The sequence below is a fragment of the Lactuca sativa genome, chromosome 9 (genome assembly GCF_002870075.4).
Source record: "Lactuca sativa cultivar Salinas chromosome 9, Lsat_Salinas_v11, whole genome shotgun sequence".
In the NCBI taxonomy this organism is placed as follows: domain Eukaryota; kingdom Viridiplantae; phylum Streptophyta; class Magnoliopsida; order Asterales; family Asteraceae; genus Lactuca; species Lactuca sativa.
This window is the reverse complement of record NC_056631.2, coordinates 7,710,861-7,730,424: the sequence shown is the minus strand read 5'-3', so window position 1 is coordinate 7,730,424 and position 19,564 is coordinate 7,710,861. Positions and strand designations below refer to the sequence as shown.

The 19,564-nt window shown below is 34.0% G+C and overlaps 1 protein-coding gene and 1 long non-coding RNA gene across 2 annotated transcripts; one reads left to right on the top strand and one right to left on the bottom strand.

Annotated features, from left to right (window-relative positions):
• Positions 1-14,500: 14,500 nt before the first annotated feature.
• Positions 14,501-17,702, top strand: LOC111886453 (uncharacterized). Its single transcript, XM_023882700.3, has 8 exons — positions 14,501-14,650; positions 15,285-15,608; positions 15,704-15,781; positions 15,918-16,019; positions 16,154-16,219; positions 16,549-16,614; positions 16,774-16,833; positions 17,411-17,702. The coding sequence occupies exons 1-8, from the start codon at positions 14,504-14,506 to the stop codon at positions 17,567-17,569; spliced, it is 1,002 nt and encodes a 333-aa protein (XP_023738468.2). The 5' UTR covers positions 14,501-14,503; the 3' UTR covers positions 17,570-17,702.
• Positions 15,748-17,564, bottom strand: LOC122196166 (uncharacterized). Its single transcript, XR_006187400.1, has 2 exons — positions 17,426-17,564; positions 15,748-16,542 (listed from the first exon to the last, which is right to left on the bottom strand). It is a non-coding gene; the product is annotated as an uncharacterized LOC122196166 (long non-coding RNA).
• Positions 17,703-19,564: the final 1,862 nt, after the last annotated feature.

Here is a 19,564-nt window from a genome sequence, read left to right as displayed (position 1 = left end):
TGCTTTTCATTATCAAAAAGGACCAAAAATGCAAACTTTTTAGATTTTGGGCTAAAACTGTAAAAGTTGTGAAAAATGAGTTCTTCACCGAGAATCACTATTCTAGAGGGGCTGAATCTGTCAACTAAGTAAACTTTGGGTTAAAAATCGTGTTTTCATCAAGTAAATTATACAAAAGTGTCAAGAAAAGTATTTTAAGGACTAAAAATGAAACTCTTTTATTTAAAAGGGCCAAAAGTGTTACTTATTATAAAAGGAGGGTAATGAAAATGATCAAACTCCATTTTCAAACAAATTAAGTCATTAATACAAAATACAAGATCCTCGACTACCGACGAAACGGAAAACAAATACATTCACAACAACAATTATCGTTACGAAACGAATTGATTCGGTCTCGAATCAATAACAAAACAAAATCATAAAACCAAAGCATTTCGATAAACACGCGATAATTATGACGAGTTAACTTACAAACTTTGGGCTTGGAAGTTTCAAATTATGCTTATTGGGCCTTGCTAGCCCAATAACATGATCTTTGGGCTTGAAGGGAATACGCTTACGTGTTAATGGGCCTTATATGACCCAATTCCATGTAAAAGGACTTTCAATAGCTCTAACGTGCTATTGGGCCCTAGTGGCCCATTAGTACTGCTAGTGAGGTCGAGAAGTCAAATGCGAGTTGGTCCAAGTGTCTTTCGCATTCCCGATAGCCTTGAATAACTCATGGAAATAAAGGGGGCTTCGTACCCTCCTTTCTCCTCGGTTGTTGGGCTTATGAGAAATCAAAGTAAATAGATTCAGGACGATAAACAATAGTAAACTGACCCACAAACCCTAATTAATCCAACACCACCCGGGTAATCAAAAACATTTGACGTGTCGGTATAACAATAAACAAGTCATGTATCTTACGAATTGGGAAAACATCAGGTTTTCCTGGGAAGTTCAACATTTTCACTTGTGTGATGTATACAAAGTTCAACAACTATACATGTTTTGAAAATCAACAAGCATATTTATGGATCTTCACACTTTTTATAAACATATACTATTTTCAGAAAATATCGGATTTTTTGGGTTTTACAAACTACACCAAATCATTTTACTACAACATTACTTATGAACTCACCAACATTTCATATGTTGACGTTTTTTCAAAATAACTTGTATTCTCAGGTAACAGGTAAGCCGAAGAATAAGTACCAAGTTATGTCATGGTGTTTTGCTTAGATTATCTATCGAACACTTTATGTTATGAAATTGTAATGACTAAAACAATGTAATGGATGTAAACAATATCAGTTGTATTATTTCAATGCATGGTGATGAATGATGTTATGATTCACGTATAATCATTGTGATGGTATTCAATTTAAGTCACAAGAACCCTCGGACGTTTCCGCCGTTCGGTTCGGGGGTGTGACATATGTGGTAGTTTGGGGGAGCTCACTAAGTTTCGTGCTTACAGTTTCAGTTTTGGTTTCAGGTACTTCCGCAAGTAAAGGGAAGAGCTCGGGATGATGGCATCGCACACACCACAGCTTCGGTTTTTGTCCTGGGAGTTGATTAGCTTTTCATTGACATGATTTGAAACAGTCTTGATACAGTTTTCTTGTGATACTTTGTTATGGTTTTGGATACATTGATGTATGGGTTTTATTTTATGGTATTGATCTAATGATTTTAGCAATGATTAAACAAAAAATTTTGGGTCGTATTTTGGGACGTTACAAGTGGGTATCAGAGCCTTGGTTTGAGGGATTCGGATACACTTTCGGGTATGTCTGAACTCAAACTAAGGAAACGGTAAACGATTTTCAAAGGAAAAACATTTTCGAAAAAGATTTTTGAAAAAGAACTTAGAAAGAAAAGAGTTTTGATAAAGAGAAAAAGGTGTGGTGTGTGCGATCAGCCGAGCTCAAGTAAGTACTCCCAAATTATCCATACAAGTTTATATTATCAGTTCCAGTTTCAGTAGAACAGCATGCTAGTATAGGACTAAGGATCTAAGAGGATGCCTTATGTGCCTGCCTTATGAGTTTCAACTTGATGAGGATTGCATGCTAGTAGTGAGTAGACAGTAGTAGGATAGCCAGTGTAGGTTATGCCTGATAGTATGAGCTTAGCATTGTATGCTAGTACAGTTTCTTGACTATGAGAATAGTTTGCTTGAGTAGTTTCCTGTGTCCAAATGCTACTTGCTATGTGCTTTGTGGGACTTCGAGTAATGGGAGTTAGCCATTAGGTGAATACGTCACATCATATGTGACCAGGGTTGAATAATCTTAAAGTGCTGGATTTGGCCCTACTGCGTAGCTCTCGTTTGAGTCTAACCGTTGTAGGGACGAGTCTTTTACTCGAAGGATTATCCGAGCCTCATCATATGTGATGGTATTCAGGTGACGACTAATTGGCATTACAAGGAGGCCTTCAGCGGCTGAGGACTGGTTTGGGTCGAGTCAGAGGTTTCCCTAGGGCAAGCCTAGGATGAGAGTAGTAGAGATCACCAGTAGTAGTAGTTGCTTAGTGGAGTCGAGGCGGTCCTCGAGGAGAGTACGGATAGATGTGGAAGGTAGTAGGGGCCCATATTACTGGAAGCAGAGGATCCGTACTTAAATCAAGGAAGGCTGAGATGAGACCGGAAAGCCTATAGTAGTAGTGATCCCTCGAGATATATCAGTGTTTATGACGTTTATCGTTATGTGTTTCCAAAATGGTGGTTTTATGCCCTAGACCAGCAGTCGGCAGTTCAGGCGCCGGGGAGGGATCAGAATTAGGCTCGGGGGCCAGGCAGTTGGATGAGCATAATAGGGAGTTTTTCACTTCAGAGGTGACCCGTAGCATTCTTGAGCAGACACCAGTGATTTTTGGTTCGATCAAGGAGGGTATACTAGAGTTGATGGAGGAGAAGCTAGGCACATTTCATGCTGAGGTGGCGGCCATGATGGGGTCCCGCACGCTTATGTTCAAGGAGTTCCGGGCTTGTGGAGCTCTAGATTATCATGGGGCACGGGACCCCATAGCGAGTACTAGATGGTTGGCGGATGTGGCCAACGCTTTCCGCACGAGCAGATGTCCCGAGGGGGACAAGGTCAGATTGGCGTCCTGTCTTCTGAAAGACAGGGCATGGGATTGGTGGGAGGAGGTCAAACATGTCATTGGAGACGACACAGCTTTGGATGCTATGTCCTGGGCTGACTTTACTGCCAGGTTCAAAGTTGAGTTCGCATCGGTTATTAAGGTGCAACAGTTAGCCGGGGAATTTCAGGACCTCACTCAGACTATAGAGTCAGTGACGGAGATTACCGCCAAGTTCAGGGAAAGGGCACTTCTCGTTCCTCAGTACGCAGCTCATGAGGAAATGAAGAAGGCCCGTTATCATGAGATGCTGCAGAGTGACATCCGCCAGTTTGTGAGCCGGTCCAGCTGTAAAAAGTTGGATGACATGATTGCTAGGCCGAGAGAGAGAGAGAGAGAGAGAGAGAGAGATTGACCTTGAGATGGAGAGAAAAAAGAAGCCGGAGGTGGCTTCGGGTCCAGGGAGTTCGGGCAAAAAGCCCAAGGTTTCAGATCACAGAACCAGGAGTCAGCAGAGCCATGATCGGTGTGGCAAGTGTGGGAGATTGCACGACGAGGCGTGCAAGGCAGGGAGTTCCGACTGCTACAAGTGCGTTCGGACTGGACATATGAGCAGAGATTGTACAACCACTACTACCGCCATTGCGGCATCAGATTTGATTTGCTTCCAGTGCAATCAGAGGGGACATAAAAAGTCTCAGTGTCCGAGTTTAGCTGCTGCAGGGAAGCTGTCATCACTTGCTCTTGCTATATATATATATATATATATATATATATATATATATATATATATATATATATATATATATATATATATATATATATATATATATATATGGTTACGTTCATAATGAGACCATCACATTTTATGAGACATGGAGACACAATCTTACCTATTAATTTTGGAGATAATTTTTTTTAAATGCAAATTAATGAAAATTTTTGTTTTTTTTAATATTATTTTCGTCATTTATTTTATCCAAAAGTAAATTAATTTAAAAAAAAATAAAAAAATAACCATTTTTTTTCAAAATATATGTGAAATATTCTAATAGAATATTATATTGTAAATATTCAAATTGAATTTTTAGAATGTTAGAATGTTAAATATTCTACTAGAATATTTAACTATAAATATTCAAAAATTCTAATAGATATTAGAATATTCTAACAAATCAAATAATTCAAGCAGAATATTAGAATATTTTAACATATCTACTAATTTTAGTAAAACATGAGAATATTATAACATTCTAAATATTCGATTGGATTATTTACAATGTAATATTCTATTAAAATATTTCATTTATATTTAAAAAAAACGGTGATTTTTTATTTTTTTAATTATTATTATTATTATTATTATTATTATTATTATTATTATTATTATTATTAGTATTATTTTGATGAATTAAATAACAAAAATAGTATTAAAAAAATAATTTCTGAATAAATGAAATAACGAAAATAATACTTAAAAACGCCGTGGTGGCTTAAATGAAATACACAAACTTATCTTGAGTTGCCACGTCATGGTGCCTCCCTACCACGTCATGACATACCTTAAAATGCCAAAATTGGAAAAGTTTGAAGTACCTCGGGATCCAAGTGTTACATTTTCGTTATTTTTTTTTGATAAAGAATAAGCTCTTAAACTTGAAAAATATTGGTTTTTTTAGAGAACCATTAATAATGATTCTCTGTTGAACTTTTTTTTCTCTTTTTCTCTCTTTCTCTCTCTCTCTCTCTCTCTCTCTCTATATATATATATATATATATATATATATATATATATATATATATATATATATATATATATATATATTGTAGCACCCGAGTCACTAGATATGAAGTTAATGATTCATTCTATTTTAATTCAAGTAAAAAGGTAGTGGAGGAATTGTGAGTACGTTGGGCGTACATTTGTTACGCACGACGTATTCCTTGCATGCGCATCATCGGGTGATCCCCGTCGTACGCTGGGCGTACTCAAGTCAGGGACAAACCCTACTTTTTAATGTTTGCACCCTATTTAAAGAACTTATGTCCCTTAACTCTGTTACCGTCTCAGCCTCTACTGCCCTTTTAGTGTCAATCTCGAACCCTAGCCTTTTTGAGTGCATCTTTGAGCTTACCTTGAGTGTTTTGGTGTTCTTTGGTGGTTTTGAAGAAGAAGGAAGTTTGGGAAGAAGCAAAAGAGAATAAAGAGTTTGTAGATGCAGAGTTTGTGCACCATTTATAGCCTATTGAGGGTATAAAGTTTGAACCTTTATCATTGCAATCTTAGATCTAGGTTTAGGGTAGAATATGGCATCTTTTGGTCCCATAGTTTGGTATCTTGGACTATGAGCAACTCCAGACCACTTGAACTGTCCTTTTGGACTCTTGGAAGTGTTTTAAGTCATAAAAATTGGATCTTGGTGGTTAAGACTCAACCATGCAAGTGTTAGTAACCATCCAAGTGAGTTAATGGACTTAATTCATGGTTTGAGCCCCATCCATGCATGCAAAAGCATAAAGTTTGCAACTTTATGGCTTAAGACATTATTTTGAGCTTGGAACTAAGTTTTGGACGTAAAAGTTTAATAGAATAAGACTTGGGAATGTGAATGGGCTGACTAGCCAGTACGATAGGCGTACTCTAGAGTACGTTGCGCGTACTGGGTCAGTGTCCTGACTCCGAATGGTCATTAGCATACGCTGGGCGTCCGAGTCGTGTACACCACACGTATGCAGTCTTTGGGCTTAGAAATTTTTTGGGCTCGATTAGTGTTGGGATTTTGGACTTGTTTAGGTTGGGCCTCAGGCCTACCTGTTGTAACAGGACATTTTTGCGCCTAAGGCCATGTTAGGTGTTCATGGGCCATATTGGGCCTTAGATGCCTTATAGTACAGGCATGATCGATTAGGATGGCAGAGGAAGTAGTAAGGAATGATTTCGAGGACAAAATCTAATTTAAATGGGGGAGAGTTGTAACACCCTGTTTCGAGTCGTTTCTTAATTCGAGGTCATGACCCGAAGATCAACTATCATGAGGCTTCGGGCTTTGAGGAAAGAAAGGTTTAGACGCATTTGGAAGTTGGTAATGTAGATTATGTGATCCAAGAGTTTGGTTTGTGCTTTGGAGCTCGAGGGTATAATGGTAAAAGTGATGGTTCAGACCTTTTATTGAATTTAAGATTTAAGTTCGGATAATTTTAAGTTGAAGGAGATTAGATGAGATTGTAGAATTTCTCATTACCTTTCCAAGCATATAAAGAACGATGAAAATGGATTAGGTATGTGGAAGTTAAGACCGTTTGAAGTTACAAAAATTTTGGGTTAAGCCGAGTACGTTGGGCGTATAGGGCGTATTTGGTAGGATTGATCACGGAGGACAACCTGGTACGCTAGGCGTACTAGGAGTATGTTGGGCGTACGTGACCCATACTCAAACCCTAATTTTGGGTCTTGGACCCTATTTGAAGGCCTCAACTCATTTCCAACCCTCCTTACCTTCAGCCTCCACCCTCTTAAGTTGTTTCCTCAAAACCCTAGCCTTATTTGAAAGATTATTGAGCCTTTGAATGATTTTGGTGGGTTTTGGTGCATTTGGAAGAAGAAGAAGAACTCATTGGAGAAGTGTTGGTTGTCTTGGAGCTTGTAGATTCAGGATTTGTTCACCCTGATCTATCTTCTGGAGGTAAAAAGTCTCAAACTTGATGGTTCATTTGTTAGATCTTGCTTGTGAGTGGATTTTTGTGCTTTTTGGTCCCATGAGTTGATTCTTGAGAGTAAATGCCACTCCAAAAGTTTTAGGTTGTTCATTTTGATGTTGTGAGGTCCCTTGTTCATAAAGTTTGCATCTTGATGGCAACCATGCATGAGTTGTTGACCTCTTGGTGAAGCTAGTAGACTAGATCTGGGTTTTGGGTTTCTTGGAGCCATGCAAAGGCATAAAGTTGATAACTTTATTGATTAAGACACCCATTATAACAAGATCAGAGCCTTGGATGTAAAGTCTTAATGGATCAAGCATTTTTAAGTGAGTCCTTGGTCATTTATTATGTTAGGAAACTTAGTTAGGTGTTGGGATTTATTAAGTCATGATAGGTCATAAAGTCAGGAACTTTAAGACTCTAGACGTCCATTAGGCTTGAACTTGAGGATTTGGACATTTGGTATTAAAGGGATAAGACCTAAAAATGGAGTTTTTGGATTTCTGCACCGTATGTTGGGCGTACTGGAGTAGTACGTGGGGCGTACGCAACAAGGTGCCATAATGGGCTATTTTTTGGCCTTGGGTCTTCTGGTTTTTGGGCCATGAGTTGTTGGGTCAAATGTGGGGCGGGTAAAATAGTCTTTTACCCATTAATATGATAGAGTATGATCTGGACCTTGGACTTTGGGAAATTGCCTTAATTATTAATTAGGGATAATTTAGATGTGTTTAGTGTGAGGAGCCCGACAACAACAATGTGTGTGATTAAGTTATCTCTGGACTGATGTGAGTTTGCTCACTATATTGGAGTATATTAGGGTTGTATGCTAGTGTTGTATTTTGTGACTCTTGTTGTACGCCTGTATGCATGTTTGCTATATGTATGTGGGGTGAAATAGACTCGTACGGTTGAAAAATATCGATTGAGTTGACATAGAATTGGGGGTGAAATAGACCCGGTAAAACCTTAAGCTGACATTTGAGTTAAAATAGACTGGGGGTGAAATAGACCCGAAGGTGAAATAGACCCGGTACAACCTTGAGCTGATGTATATGTATGGTATGCGGTATTTTGGGGAACTCACTAAGCCTTGTGCTTATGGTTTCATATTTATGGTTTCAGGTACTTCCGGTTCAAAAGGGAAGGGCCCGACATGACTGCACAACATCCCCCAGACTTTATTCCACATATGATTAATCGTGATTTTTACTCTGATGTTTAAATACTATTTTTCACATCGAATTATTTTATGAATGGAATGTTATATGAAACAGTGTTATTAAAATGAAAAATTTACTCCGAATATTTGGGACGTTACAAAGTAGTAACTTCATACATTGGTATATTTAATCCATTAGAAATCAACCATAGGAAAAATGGTGGATTTGAAACTAAACGAAAATGCTTTTTAATCTTGGTTCAAAAATTGTTTTCTGTTTTGTTTGCTTTAGTTAAAAGTAATTTAGTTAACTGTTTGGTTGAAATTAAATTTTTTCTGAACTTGCAAAATTAGATAACCCCCCTCCCCAAATCATAGTTATTTTCTTTAGTTTAATTAGTAGTAATTATTTTCTTGTTAGAAATTATGTTCATCGTGTTTGACTCCTTACTTACTTTACTATACTACTACGCGACTAGATACATTGCCTAATTGTATTTTAGCTGGTAAAATTAGATTGGATTATAAATATTAAAAATGTTAGTGCATAATTAAAACACATCTCTTTTTCTCTCTCTCTCTCTCTCTCTCTCTCTCTCTCTCTCTCTCTCTCTCCTTACAATTATTTTTCATTTAATTTTTTTAATCTACATAAATACCAACCATCTTTATCATTTTAAACCAAACCAATAATTATACTTTCTCTGAAATTCACTTAAAATGTCTTCATCTTCCTCTTTGGAAACATTTCAAGTTTTGTTGTAAGCTATGATCGAGGTTGGTAAAGCATTACAAACAACGTATGACGCTTTACGCAACAATGAAGCCAAAAGTTCTCAACGAAAATCATAAAAATATATAAAGTGAGTTTTTGAAGTTGCCTATCAACGTTTGATGCATGACTACTTTGATGAGATTTATCCAAAGTATGTTGTATTTGTTAAGTCACTTTCATGTCAAAATGATACTAAACTATTAAAACTTTAAGAAACCTTAAGAGAGAACTAGAAAATATGTGGAACGAACCTTTGGAGCTCCTAAGAAACGTTGACACATACGGAAAAAAGCCGACACTTTATTTTTATGAGAGAAAACTTAAAGATGAAATATATGCATGTATCATATTACATAAGATGATTATAAAAGACGAATGAAAGCGATATGTGAGTATGACGAAAACAAGACCATTCCCAAGACACTTCTAATATATATATCGATGACGAATAGTACATTGAAAGAAGAATTGAGATACATAACAATGAAACATGTCACTATCTTTCTATAAACTATAGACTTAGTGGAACATATTTACGGAGTTAAAAACATTGATCCGGTAGATGATTCGGAAGACGAATTCTCCGATGACAACTTCTTTTAGCATGTTTTAGTTATTTTTTTTTTTGTGTTTTTAAGATTTTATTTTTTTCTATGTATTTTTTTTATTATAGTTAATGTAATTTTAAGTTTTATTTAAATTAAATTGTTTAAATAAAAAAATTAATATGACATGTCGTGGTGACCATTTTTTGTGTGGCAAAAAACAATAAAAGTGAGGTAAAATTGAGATGACATTGAAGTAGCATGCCATAAAAAAAACAACCACCATAACTCCATTCCCTTCAATCTTATACATTTGAAGAAAAATAATATACTACTCATATGCTAAAATGCTTATAGTCTTATACTTCTATTTTCATATTTACATAGTGTCTCGGTTAAATTTATTAATATATATATATATATATATATATATATGACCCGCGTAAAACGCGGGGGACATATAAAAAAATACATATAAAAGTAAAAAAGTTGACACAATAATTAAAAAGAAAGTAACAGAAATAGAATTTATTTTATTGGTAACAATGAAAAAAACAATGAAATGCTTGAATATCTATAACCGATGAAGGACCTCTTTGTAAACAACGTTTTTTGTTTTATTAGTTGGACGACCTTGTCACATATGAGTACCTTCAATACGATATCTTTTTAATTTATACTCTTCTTAGGTTCGGGAACCAATGTCAATTGTCTTTTTTCTTCCTTGTTGATGTATCAATTAATGCAATACAAATTGGTGCTACATTTGGAGTTTTTAGTGCTATTAGTCGATTTGTTAATCATCTTCCAGTAAGTTCATGTTTTTTTCAAAAAAAAAAAAAAAATACTTTTTATATTTTCTTCGAGTTAATGTTTTATTGATTTGTATTAATAATAATATGATTGATGTAGGAGGGTCCTCAAACACTTGTGGAAATTACATTTGACTCATTGCAACATGCATTTTTTTTTTAAATAACCTTTCAAAAAGAATTATTCCTTCAAGCTCTTTTGCATTTTTTATTGCAACCATTGATTTTCTTAATTCTAGACATATATGATGTTTACACTCCTCTCCCCTCTGATGCTATTGTTCAACTTTCTAAGATGATGAAGTTACTAAAGACTGGTGTTGACGATCATTGGACGTTAGCAAATAACATGAATCATTTTTCAAGAATCCTGTAAGTAAATCTATTTCTAACTCAAGTTACGACAACACCCTTGTGTTTGTTTGTCGCGTGTTTATCATAACATTTATTAAGGGGTATTAGTATCAATTTATACATATCTCCAAATATAAGTCAATTTTAATCAAGGGGCAAAATACTCTTTTTTCTTGAGTTGGCAAAAAACTTTAACCTGGAGAACACGAGTGCAACCTATATGAAAACTGTCAAATGTCCTCTAGAATCTGAAATGTTATAAGTTGTCTTTGTAGTTGAATTATCTATTATTTTTCATTTCCATTTAAGTTCTTTTTGGGATTAAACAAAAGGAAAAACAACATAATTTCGTTATATGAAAAAAAAAATCGGAGTACAAGGCTACAATTGGTATAAAACCCTAAAATGATAGCTCATTGGCCTAACTCATCTAATTTTGTATCATACACTAAAAAAACAAATAAAAGAATAAAAAAACAGTTGCAATGAAAACCTTGTTGTACCAATAAGTTGGCTTAAAACTCAACAGTTTTTGAATATAGGAAGAGTCTACTATTCAAAAATGAAATCGGAAACTATAATAAGGAATCAATTCGTGTAGATGTGCAACCCATAATCAAATCCAACCGTTTGAGTATACATGAAGGGCTAATTTTCTCATGGAGAGCATGACAAAATCACCGATGAGAAATTCATTTGGTGGCAAGTTAAAAAGATTTTTGAATGTCGAATTCCAATGAGGTGACTTCATATTGAGTTGTCAAGAAGATAGAATAATTCGTATAGATGTGCAATCCATAATCAATACTCCTATAATGCAAAAGTTAAAAGATTTTACAAAAAAATGAAAATAAAACGCCCTAAAAAAGAAGTGAAAAGGGTCATTTACCAAACTTTAGATGGATGCAAAAAAGAAACGCTATTTGTTCATACTTACTTCACACATACATCATTTTAATAATGCAAATGTCAATTTACCTATAAGGAAATTAAAAATAAATAAATAAGCCAAACCTGAGATCCTTTTTGACAACATATGCATCCGACATAACTATATTGGATCTTGGAAAGCAAATATATTGGTTAATGCAAGTGAAGGATATGGAATTGATTTTCCAACATCCATTTCTGGGTAACATCCACTTTCATATCCCTTTTACACATACTGCGGCTCTCATCATGTGCGATTATTGCTTCTGTTAAAAAATACAAAGTTATACAACCATATAAATCAGATAAGAATTGCACTTTTAGAAAGCATGTATATTATGGAATAAGGTTAGAACACGTTTGGTCTTCAAATGTAAGAATCTTAAGAATGGCCTAACTACAAAGATTTCCAAGTATAGTGTCTCACGGTTGGTTTTTTATTCCAGTAAAGGGGATTGTATCACATTATCTCGATGGTATATTATCTAAGAAAGTAAGAAATAAGGCCAAATGAAACTTGATGGCAAAACACCATCTTTCGTTGGTTATACTGAAAAATATATAAATTTTTTAAATTCTTAGAAGTGGATATATTTTGTTTTGACAATCAACATTCTATACATAAAAATCCCAAATCTTTCCGATGATAAACTTTGATAGTACACGGTCATTACAATTTTTTTTTGTCTCAATAGCTTAAGCATCTAATAGAGGCTTAAGGATATGAATATAAACTAAAGAACTACATACAATACATACCTAATAACCTCAAGTGCTCCAGAGCTTCAAATATTTTTCTCACACTTCTTCTCTCAACTTTTACATATTGACGGCATGTCTCCAATTGGTTGAAGCGCTTTAATATTTATGAAATTGTTCATAATCTGTAATGATAACATAATACTTTTTAATCTTAATCAAAATATAAATTCTATTCGAGTACCTAAAAAACTACATTACGGTGTCCATACTTTACAGTATTAGAAAAATAAATAAAAAAATTCATACATTTTTTTGCAACTTTTTCATAAATTGCATGAAAAGATCTATCAATCTTTTTCTGGTCAAGGATTTAATCTCTCTCATCATACCAAAATCACAGTATATTAATGATTCATGATTCATTATTCATCCGAGCCAATTGTAAGGTTTCTAGGAAGAGTATCAACATGAAAAAAACTGGTTGGTATCTACATAAAATAGGGAAAATATATTAAAAATTCAATAAAAAATAAAAGCATTATTTTTTTTAATGAGCGTGTTCATCTGAGTGTTGGGTGTCTTATTTTGGAAGTTTTTCGATACTCTTTATTAGTCCAAAAAGAAAAGTTTCATTTTATTTTAGAGGCAAAAGTATAAAATTATTTGACCACTTCTATTTTTTATGATCATACAGATAAATATTGATCACTTTTTTATATTATTTTACAAACTACTCAATCAATCTGAACTCTGGATAACTTACATAATATCTTTTGATGACAACTTCTTTATATATTCTATCGTTTTCTACAATTAAAAGCAAATAAAAAAAGAGAGATATTTACCTATCATGTTACTTGCTCCATCACTAACAAAAAAAATCTAGCAAGAAACATATTTGAAGATTGAATTGCTACCTGATGCAAATCGAATCATTTTTTATTCCTTTTTTTTTGTTTATCTTCATCTGCTGATACCATAAAAAATGGTATTTGCAAGATGGTGTTAGATGTTCGAGGTACTAAGTGAATGCCAGTTGACATCAAGAACACATATCATAATTGTGTTCAACAAAAACCCAAAATCAACATCAAGATAGCCTTGAAGAAAAAAGTAAGCACACAGAAACTATATATATATATATATATATATATATATATATATATATATATATATATATATATATATATATATATATATATATATATAGAAAATGGTGAAAAAAAATGAGGGAAAAGAAGAAAACAGTAACAAAAATAGTATAAAATGCAAAGCAATAGGTTGGAGTGATGTAGAAAGCAAACCTATGAATAAATAAAAAAGACGAACGCGTTAATTGTGTGTGTATGTCGTCTTTCTAGTTTCTGCAACAGATAGAAAGAAGGAGGCGAAGAAGGAGCGGCGATTCCCTTAATTCCTGAAAGCAAGGGTAGAAATTAGGTTTTTTTAATCAAAATTTAGAAATAAACACCAGAAATTGAAACATAACAAATCAATTATAAGTCGTTGTGCGGAGAAACAAATAACTGAGTGGAAGAAGGAGAGCCCTAAGGTGAAACGCAAGAAATATGAAGAAAGGGAAAGAGACGAAATAGATTAGTGCTTGCGGTTGTGATCATAAGATGAAAGGGATTTGAGGTTACATAAGGAGGAATCAAAGAGATAAGATTGTGGATTGTTTGCGCATAGAGACATGTCAAGAAAAATTGTATCTGGATTCGAGGTCGTAGAAGGGAGAATCGATAGAATCGCTATGAAAGAAGATGTACGCAACATTGAAATTAGTGGAAGAATCTTTATTATGTAACTTCCAGCACCATTGATCTTCATATTTTCTTCCCTGCAATAAATTGAAAAGAAAATAATGACTGTGTTCGTGATTTTCAAACCAGAACAAAAGAAACGGATAATGAGGGGTGGGGTTGACCAAATGATGATGTCATTAATAAATTTTCTAATTTTAAAAATAATTTTATTTTTGGTGAGATTTAATTGTCATTAATAGATTTCCTAATTTTAAAATTAATTTTATTTTTGGTGAGATTTAAATGTCATTAATAAATTTCCTAATTTTAAAAATAATTTTATTTTTGGTTAGATTTAATTGTAATTAGTAGATTTTCTAATGTTAAAAGTAATTGTCATTAATAGATTTCACAAAATTGGTGGAACAAAAAAAAATTGACCAAATGATGATGTCAGCATAACCATCTAATGGTAGAAAATATATGAATGAAACACAATCAATGACCCTGATTATTGAAAATGATGTCACAAAGTTTCTCTTTTAATAATATTTAAAGATTTAAAGATATATTTGGGATAATATTGATGATACAAAAAAGAAGTTGTAAAAATATTATAATCTATATAATTATAAAAATTAATATATGATATATAAAGTATTTTTATTCTATTAAAAATAAACGTGGTCTCATCACTCATGCGCTGGGCATACTTTGTTGCATGTACGAACAGAAACACACAGAAGAACACCGGCGACCGATTGACGATTGTTGTAACTTGTAACATTCGAATCCCCAAAATCCCACTCCACATTTCTACTAAAACCCTAAAATATCAGTACTCCGTAAGCTTCTCTCCGTTAATCTCTTAATTTCTGCTTCACTTCCACTTTACTGAAGATTGTTTTCACATCATCACTTGTGTTTATACATTCGTATCAGTCCAATCGTTACCTTTTTATTGTTTTAATGCAGAATCGTATTTCTTCTTGATAATAAAATTGGTACCTGTTCTTCTTTTTTGCACGTAGTTAACGATATGTCAAATTAAATACTTCCTGCGTTTAATAAGAAGCTACATGTCGTACATGAGAAATGTTAAATTTCATAAGTTTTTCAATGATTTGGGTGTTTGATATAGTTTATCTTTGAATAAAAAACGAGAAAACTTGTGATTTGAACAATAAGTTTACAGCAAAGGAGTAACCCCTCCGTCTGCAAAGTTTTTTATAGACACTTGACTGCTATTCTAGCAGTAATTATGACTGCTTAAGCTGTCTCCAACGGGTTGAATGTCCCCTCATAGCTTCAATGATATGGGGGTTAGTTAGATTTCACATTTCCAGATGAACTGCTCAATGTGAAATTTCATATTGTTTACATTTTCTTTTTGTTGATATGAACTGTAGTTATTTTCTTTACTATAGAAGCCTGGCCCTTTGCTAATGCAGTTGATTTTAACAATTGTCATCCATGCAGTTTTCTCTCTGGATAAGTATGGATGAACATGTTGTTCAAAATGATTGCGATTTGCAGTTATCCTCATCTACTTTAGAAGGAAATTTCAATTATGCACCTCATTTAGGTGAAAGTAGTTTGTATCAGCACATAACTAAAGCAGAAGACTGTGATAGCTACTCTGCTCCTCAATGGATTGGATACCAGCAGATGCCTCCATACTATGTTGAGTATCTTGTAGGAAATGGGATCTCTGATATGCAAGGAGAAATACCACATGACACTAATGGAATCGGATGCAGTTTTACATCTGAAGAGTCTTTTCTCAGCATGGAAGCCCATCAGGTAGACCCACATACGTGTATATTCATAATGATTGATTGCCATATCATGAATCTTTTCTTATGCATTTCATACAACATTATGTCATATGTCAACAGGTAAGACAATCAAGGTGTCAACATGAAGAAATACTGGCGAACAATTTCAGAAACACACAACATCAAATATGCTATCAGGTCACTTAAAAAAGTCAAGTTGTCTCTAGTACTACATGATGTCAGACATGAACACATCTATCTATGTGTATACATTTTTATGATCATTACATATTTACATTAATATCATATTCAGCTATTTCATTATCCTTGACAGAAGCAAGGGCTAGATACTGCTGCTCAACACAAGCCAAACATGTCAGGCATCACCACATCACGCAGGACATATATGAGACAGAAGGCCACTGATGCAGATCGTGTAAGTCTGGTTCATATTAGCCAGATTATATTATCACACCTACAAATACAATACCAATTTGTTTTCTTTTCTGATCACTGTTACCATGTCCAAATAAAAATGCTTTTGAGTTTATTATTTTTTCTTCTTTTCAGCGTCGCAGAACAAGGATTGCAGCATCACTAGATGCATTGGAGGATTTGCTTCCACAGCCCAAAGAGGTAATATGGATATGCTGCTTAAATGTTGGGTCAAATGTGCATTTATGCAACAGCATTTCACCTTTTCCCAGTTTGTGCAAAAAAGTGATTTTTTTAGATGAAATATGCAATGGGTTTGTATATGACGCGGCAATTAGTTAAATCCTTAATCATGTAAAACTTTTACAAATTTATGCAACTGAGTGAGTGTGACACACAATGTTTTATACTGTAATTTGATGTTTGTCCCTTTGTTGAAGATGAAGGAAGAAGAATGAAATTAGGTCAACGTCTGCTACATTTGTCCAAAAGCAACCCCCATTTCATTTAATCGCCATTTTTTTCTGCAGGGAAACAAAACAAACATAGTTGATGACTGCATAGAGTATATAAAGTATTTGCAGCTTCATATGAAGGTGAGAGACTGTTGTCTTGCAACTTAACAAAACCCCTAAACTCTTATAAGATGATTGATTGCCATGTATGTACAATAAAAGTGGTCTAGTTTCTTTCTGTTAACCCAGTCGGGTGAATATTAGAAAATCATGAGTTTTAAATCCCTCAAAATGGTGCAGGAATTGAGTCAGAACAGATTGGTAGGGGAACCAACTTCCAATCACTTAACTTACCTTGAGGTATGTCTATGTCTAGCAATAAAAATGGTCTTGTATTTGGTATGTATTCGACTGCTTTTTAAACTTTAAAAGGACTTTTTCAAAAGGAGTTTTTAAAAAAAGTGTTTGGATTGGCTTTTATAGTGGGAAAAGTCAATGAGTTAAAAAGTGTTTGGCTAGCTTAAATATGTAAAATGACCCAAAAAATAACTTATTGACTTACGTCTTTTCCAAAAAACCAGGTATTTGTAACCTGTTTTTTCAACCTTACTAAGAAGCCAAATTGAAAAGTCCTTTTCTCCTATCCAAACACTTTTTTTTTTATTTTTTTTTTTTTTTAACTTATTGGCTTTTTGAACAAAAAGCCAATAAGTTAATAAGTTGTTTCAAAAGGCAATCCCAAACACCCTCTGGAACTGGGACAAAAATTACAAATTTTATTTATGTTTCAGTCAAAAAAAAAAAAAAAAAAAGATGGGACAGGACAGGTATTAATGCTTGTCAGTGCAAAAAGACGAGAATACCCTCTTCATAAAATAAAAACAATCGTGGTGAAATAAAATAATAATTATAATTATATAATAATTACAATGGACAGGGATATGGTGCTTACCTTGTTGATGAAAAGACTGCTACAGCTAGTGGACCACTGGAAGAGATGCTTGGAAATTTGATGGAAACAAGTCCCTCTGCAGCAATTAAGCTGCTAGAGAGTCGAGGTCTTTACATGATGCCTATTAATGCTCGCTCCTCCTAACTCCTAACTCCTAATTCACCATTTGAGATTTCAACAAAACACCAAACAGCTGTTATTTGTTAATGTTCTCTCTAAATTCTAAAACTAAATCCTACTTGTCTTTTACTACTTTTATCATGCACTTCTTATTCCATACTCCCTCCTATCAACAAACAATATGCTTAGAGATAGTGATACGGTTTAGGTGGATGGGATGGGCAACCTTAATATATAATATGTATTCCACATTTTGCCCTTTAGTCATCAGAAGGTTGGGGTCAGTTTGGGTATTATTCCATGATGCAGGGATATTGTGGGGCTTTGCCAAGTTGGTCAAACCAGATGCTCAGATAAGCTAGCTTGATTCTCTTGCAATTTTAAGTCAAACAAATGGAATCCAAATAGTGTGGTGAGTGGTAAGGTCATCTGATCTTGATATATATATATATATATATATATATATATATATATATATATATTGAAGAAGAAGAAGAAGTAGAGAATAAATTAAGGACCACAGACAAAAGTAGTCCCAAATAGAGGACAAAACAAAAATAAAAAATGGTACTAACTAAACTAAACTAGTATTTTGTTTGTATCCCTCACCATTCAGCCCTTTGGCTTGGCTTGCCCACTGTTCCAACAAAGGGTCAACTGGCATTTGTTCTTGTTCCTTTTTCCTTTTTCCTTTTTCCTTTTAACATTGCCCCCAACCCCAATCCCAACCCCTCCCTTTCTCCAACTTCAAAGCATCTCTATTCTGGTTAAGTAATATGTCTGTTTTTAGATTTCTTAAATATAATATAATAGTATATTAAATGTGATTCACCTTTTTTTTTCCTTTATAAAAGTAGGGCTAAAACTCATACTTGATCTTTAAACGCTTTATTTATACGTTATTGGCGATCTTCCCTTTGGTTTTGTGTTCACAGTTCTTTAGTAACTTAATTATGGTTTTCCGTTTTATATATATGGTAAGTAAATTCAAATATACGCTATTTTGTTTTTTTGCTAAAAATAAAATAAAAGCTAATTTTTTGGCTTTGTGTTTTGAAAACAAAATTTTTTTTCTTTAATGTTTTTAGAAAGTTGTAAACTTCATAGAATATAAGATAGGATAAGCGTTTATGATTCTGAAAAATGAAAAAACTGTCCACGAAATTAGAGCCTTTTAGTGTATTCACTTTCATGGTTAACAAAAAAGTGGTCATGGTTCAAGAGAAAGCCAAATATTTGACGTTTTGATTTCACTGAAATTAATATCCCATTTTGTTCTGTTAAGTATATTTGAAGAAAACACATGATTCTATTAGGTATATTTGACGAAAAAAAATCGTTTTTTTGATGTAAACTTACCTGAAAAATTATTTGTAATACTCTTTTACATGTCCTTGTCATCTTAATTTTTTTTTCAAAGTAGCCACAAGTATAACGTGATAGGGCTCATTACCAAGTCACAACTCACAAGTGTATTTGCAAAATCCAAATTTTCGTTAAACGCTTACGTTCTGATCAATTTATGATAAAAAAAATGTGATGATTTTTCTAAATTAACTTTTTTTCCTAATAACTTCAAATACAAGCCAAATGGGGAGATAGAACTATAATATAAGGCTTGGTGGCAAAAAGTTTTACCCAAATTGAAGACGTTGACATTCATGAGACCTTTGTTCTGGTGGCAAAAATTGTGACAGTTAGATGTGCCTTAGTTGTTGTCTTCAAGAAGCAATATGAGCTACACCAACCGGACGCGAACAACTCCTTTTACATGGTGATCATGACGAAGAGGTGTATATGAAAATACTAAATAGTAGGGGGGAGCATTTGGACTGGTGGACCGGACCGGACCTTTTTTTGGACCCCCGGGCCGGTTCTCGGTTCTAAGATTTCTCGCCGGTCCGGTCCGGTTTTTTTCCCGGTCCGGTCCAGTTTTTACCGGGTTTAAAACCGGTTGGACATGATTAAGATTTTTGTGACGTTTTTTAAACACACATAACTCATTCGTTTTAAGTCGGA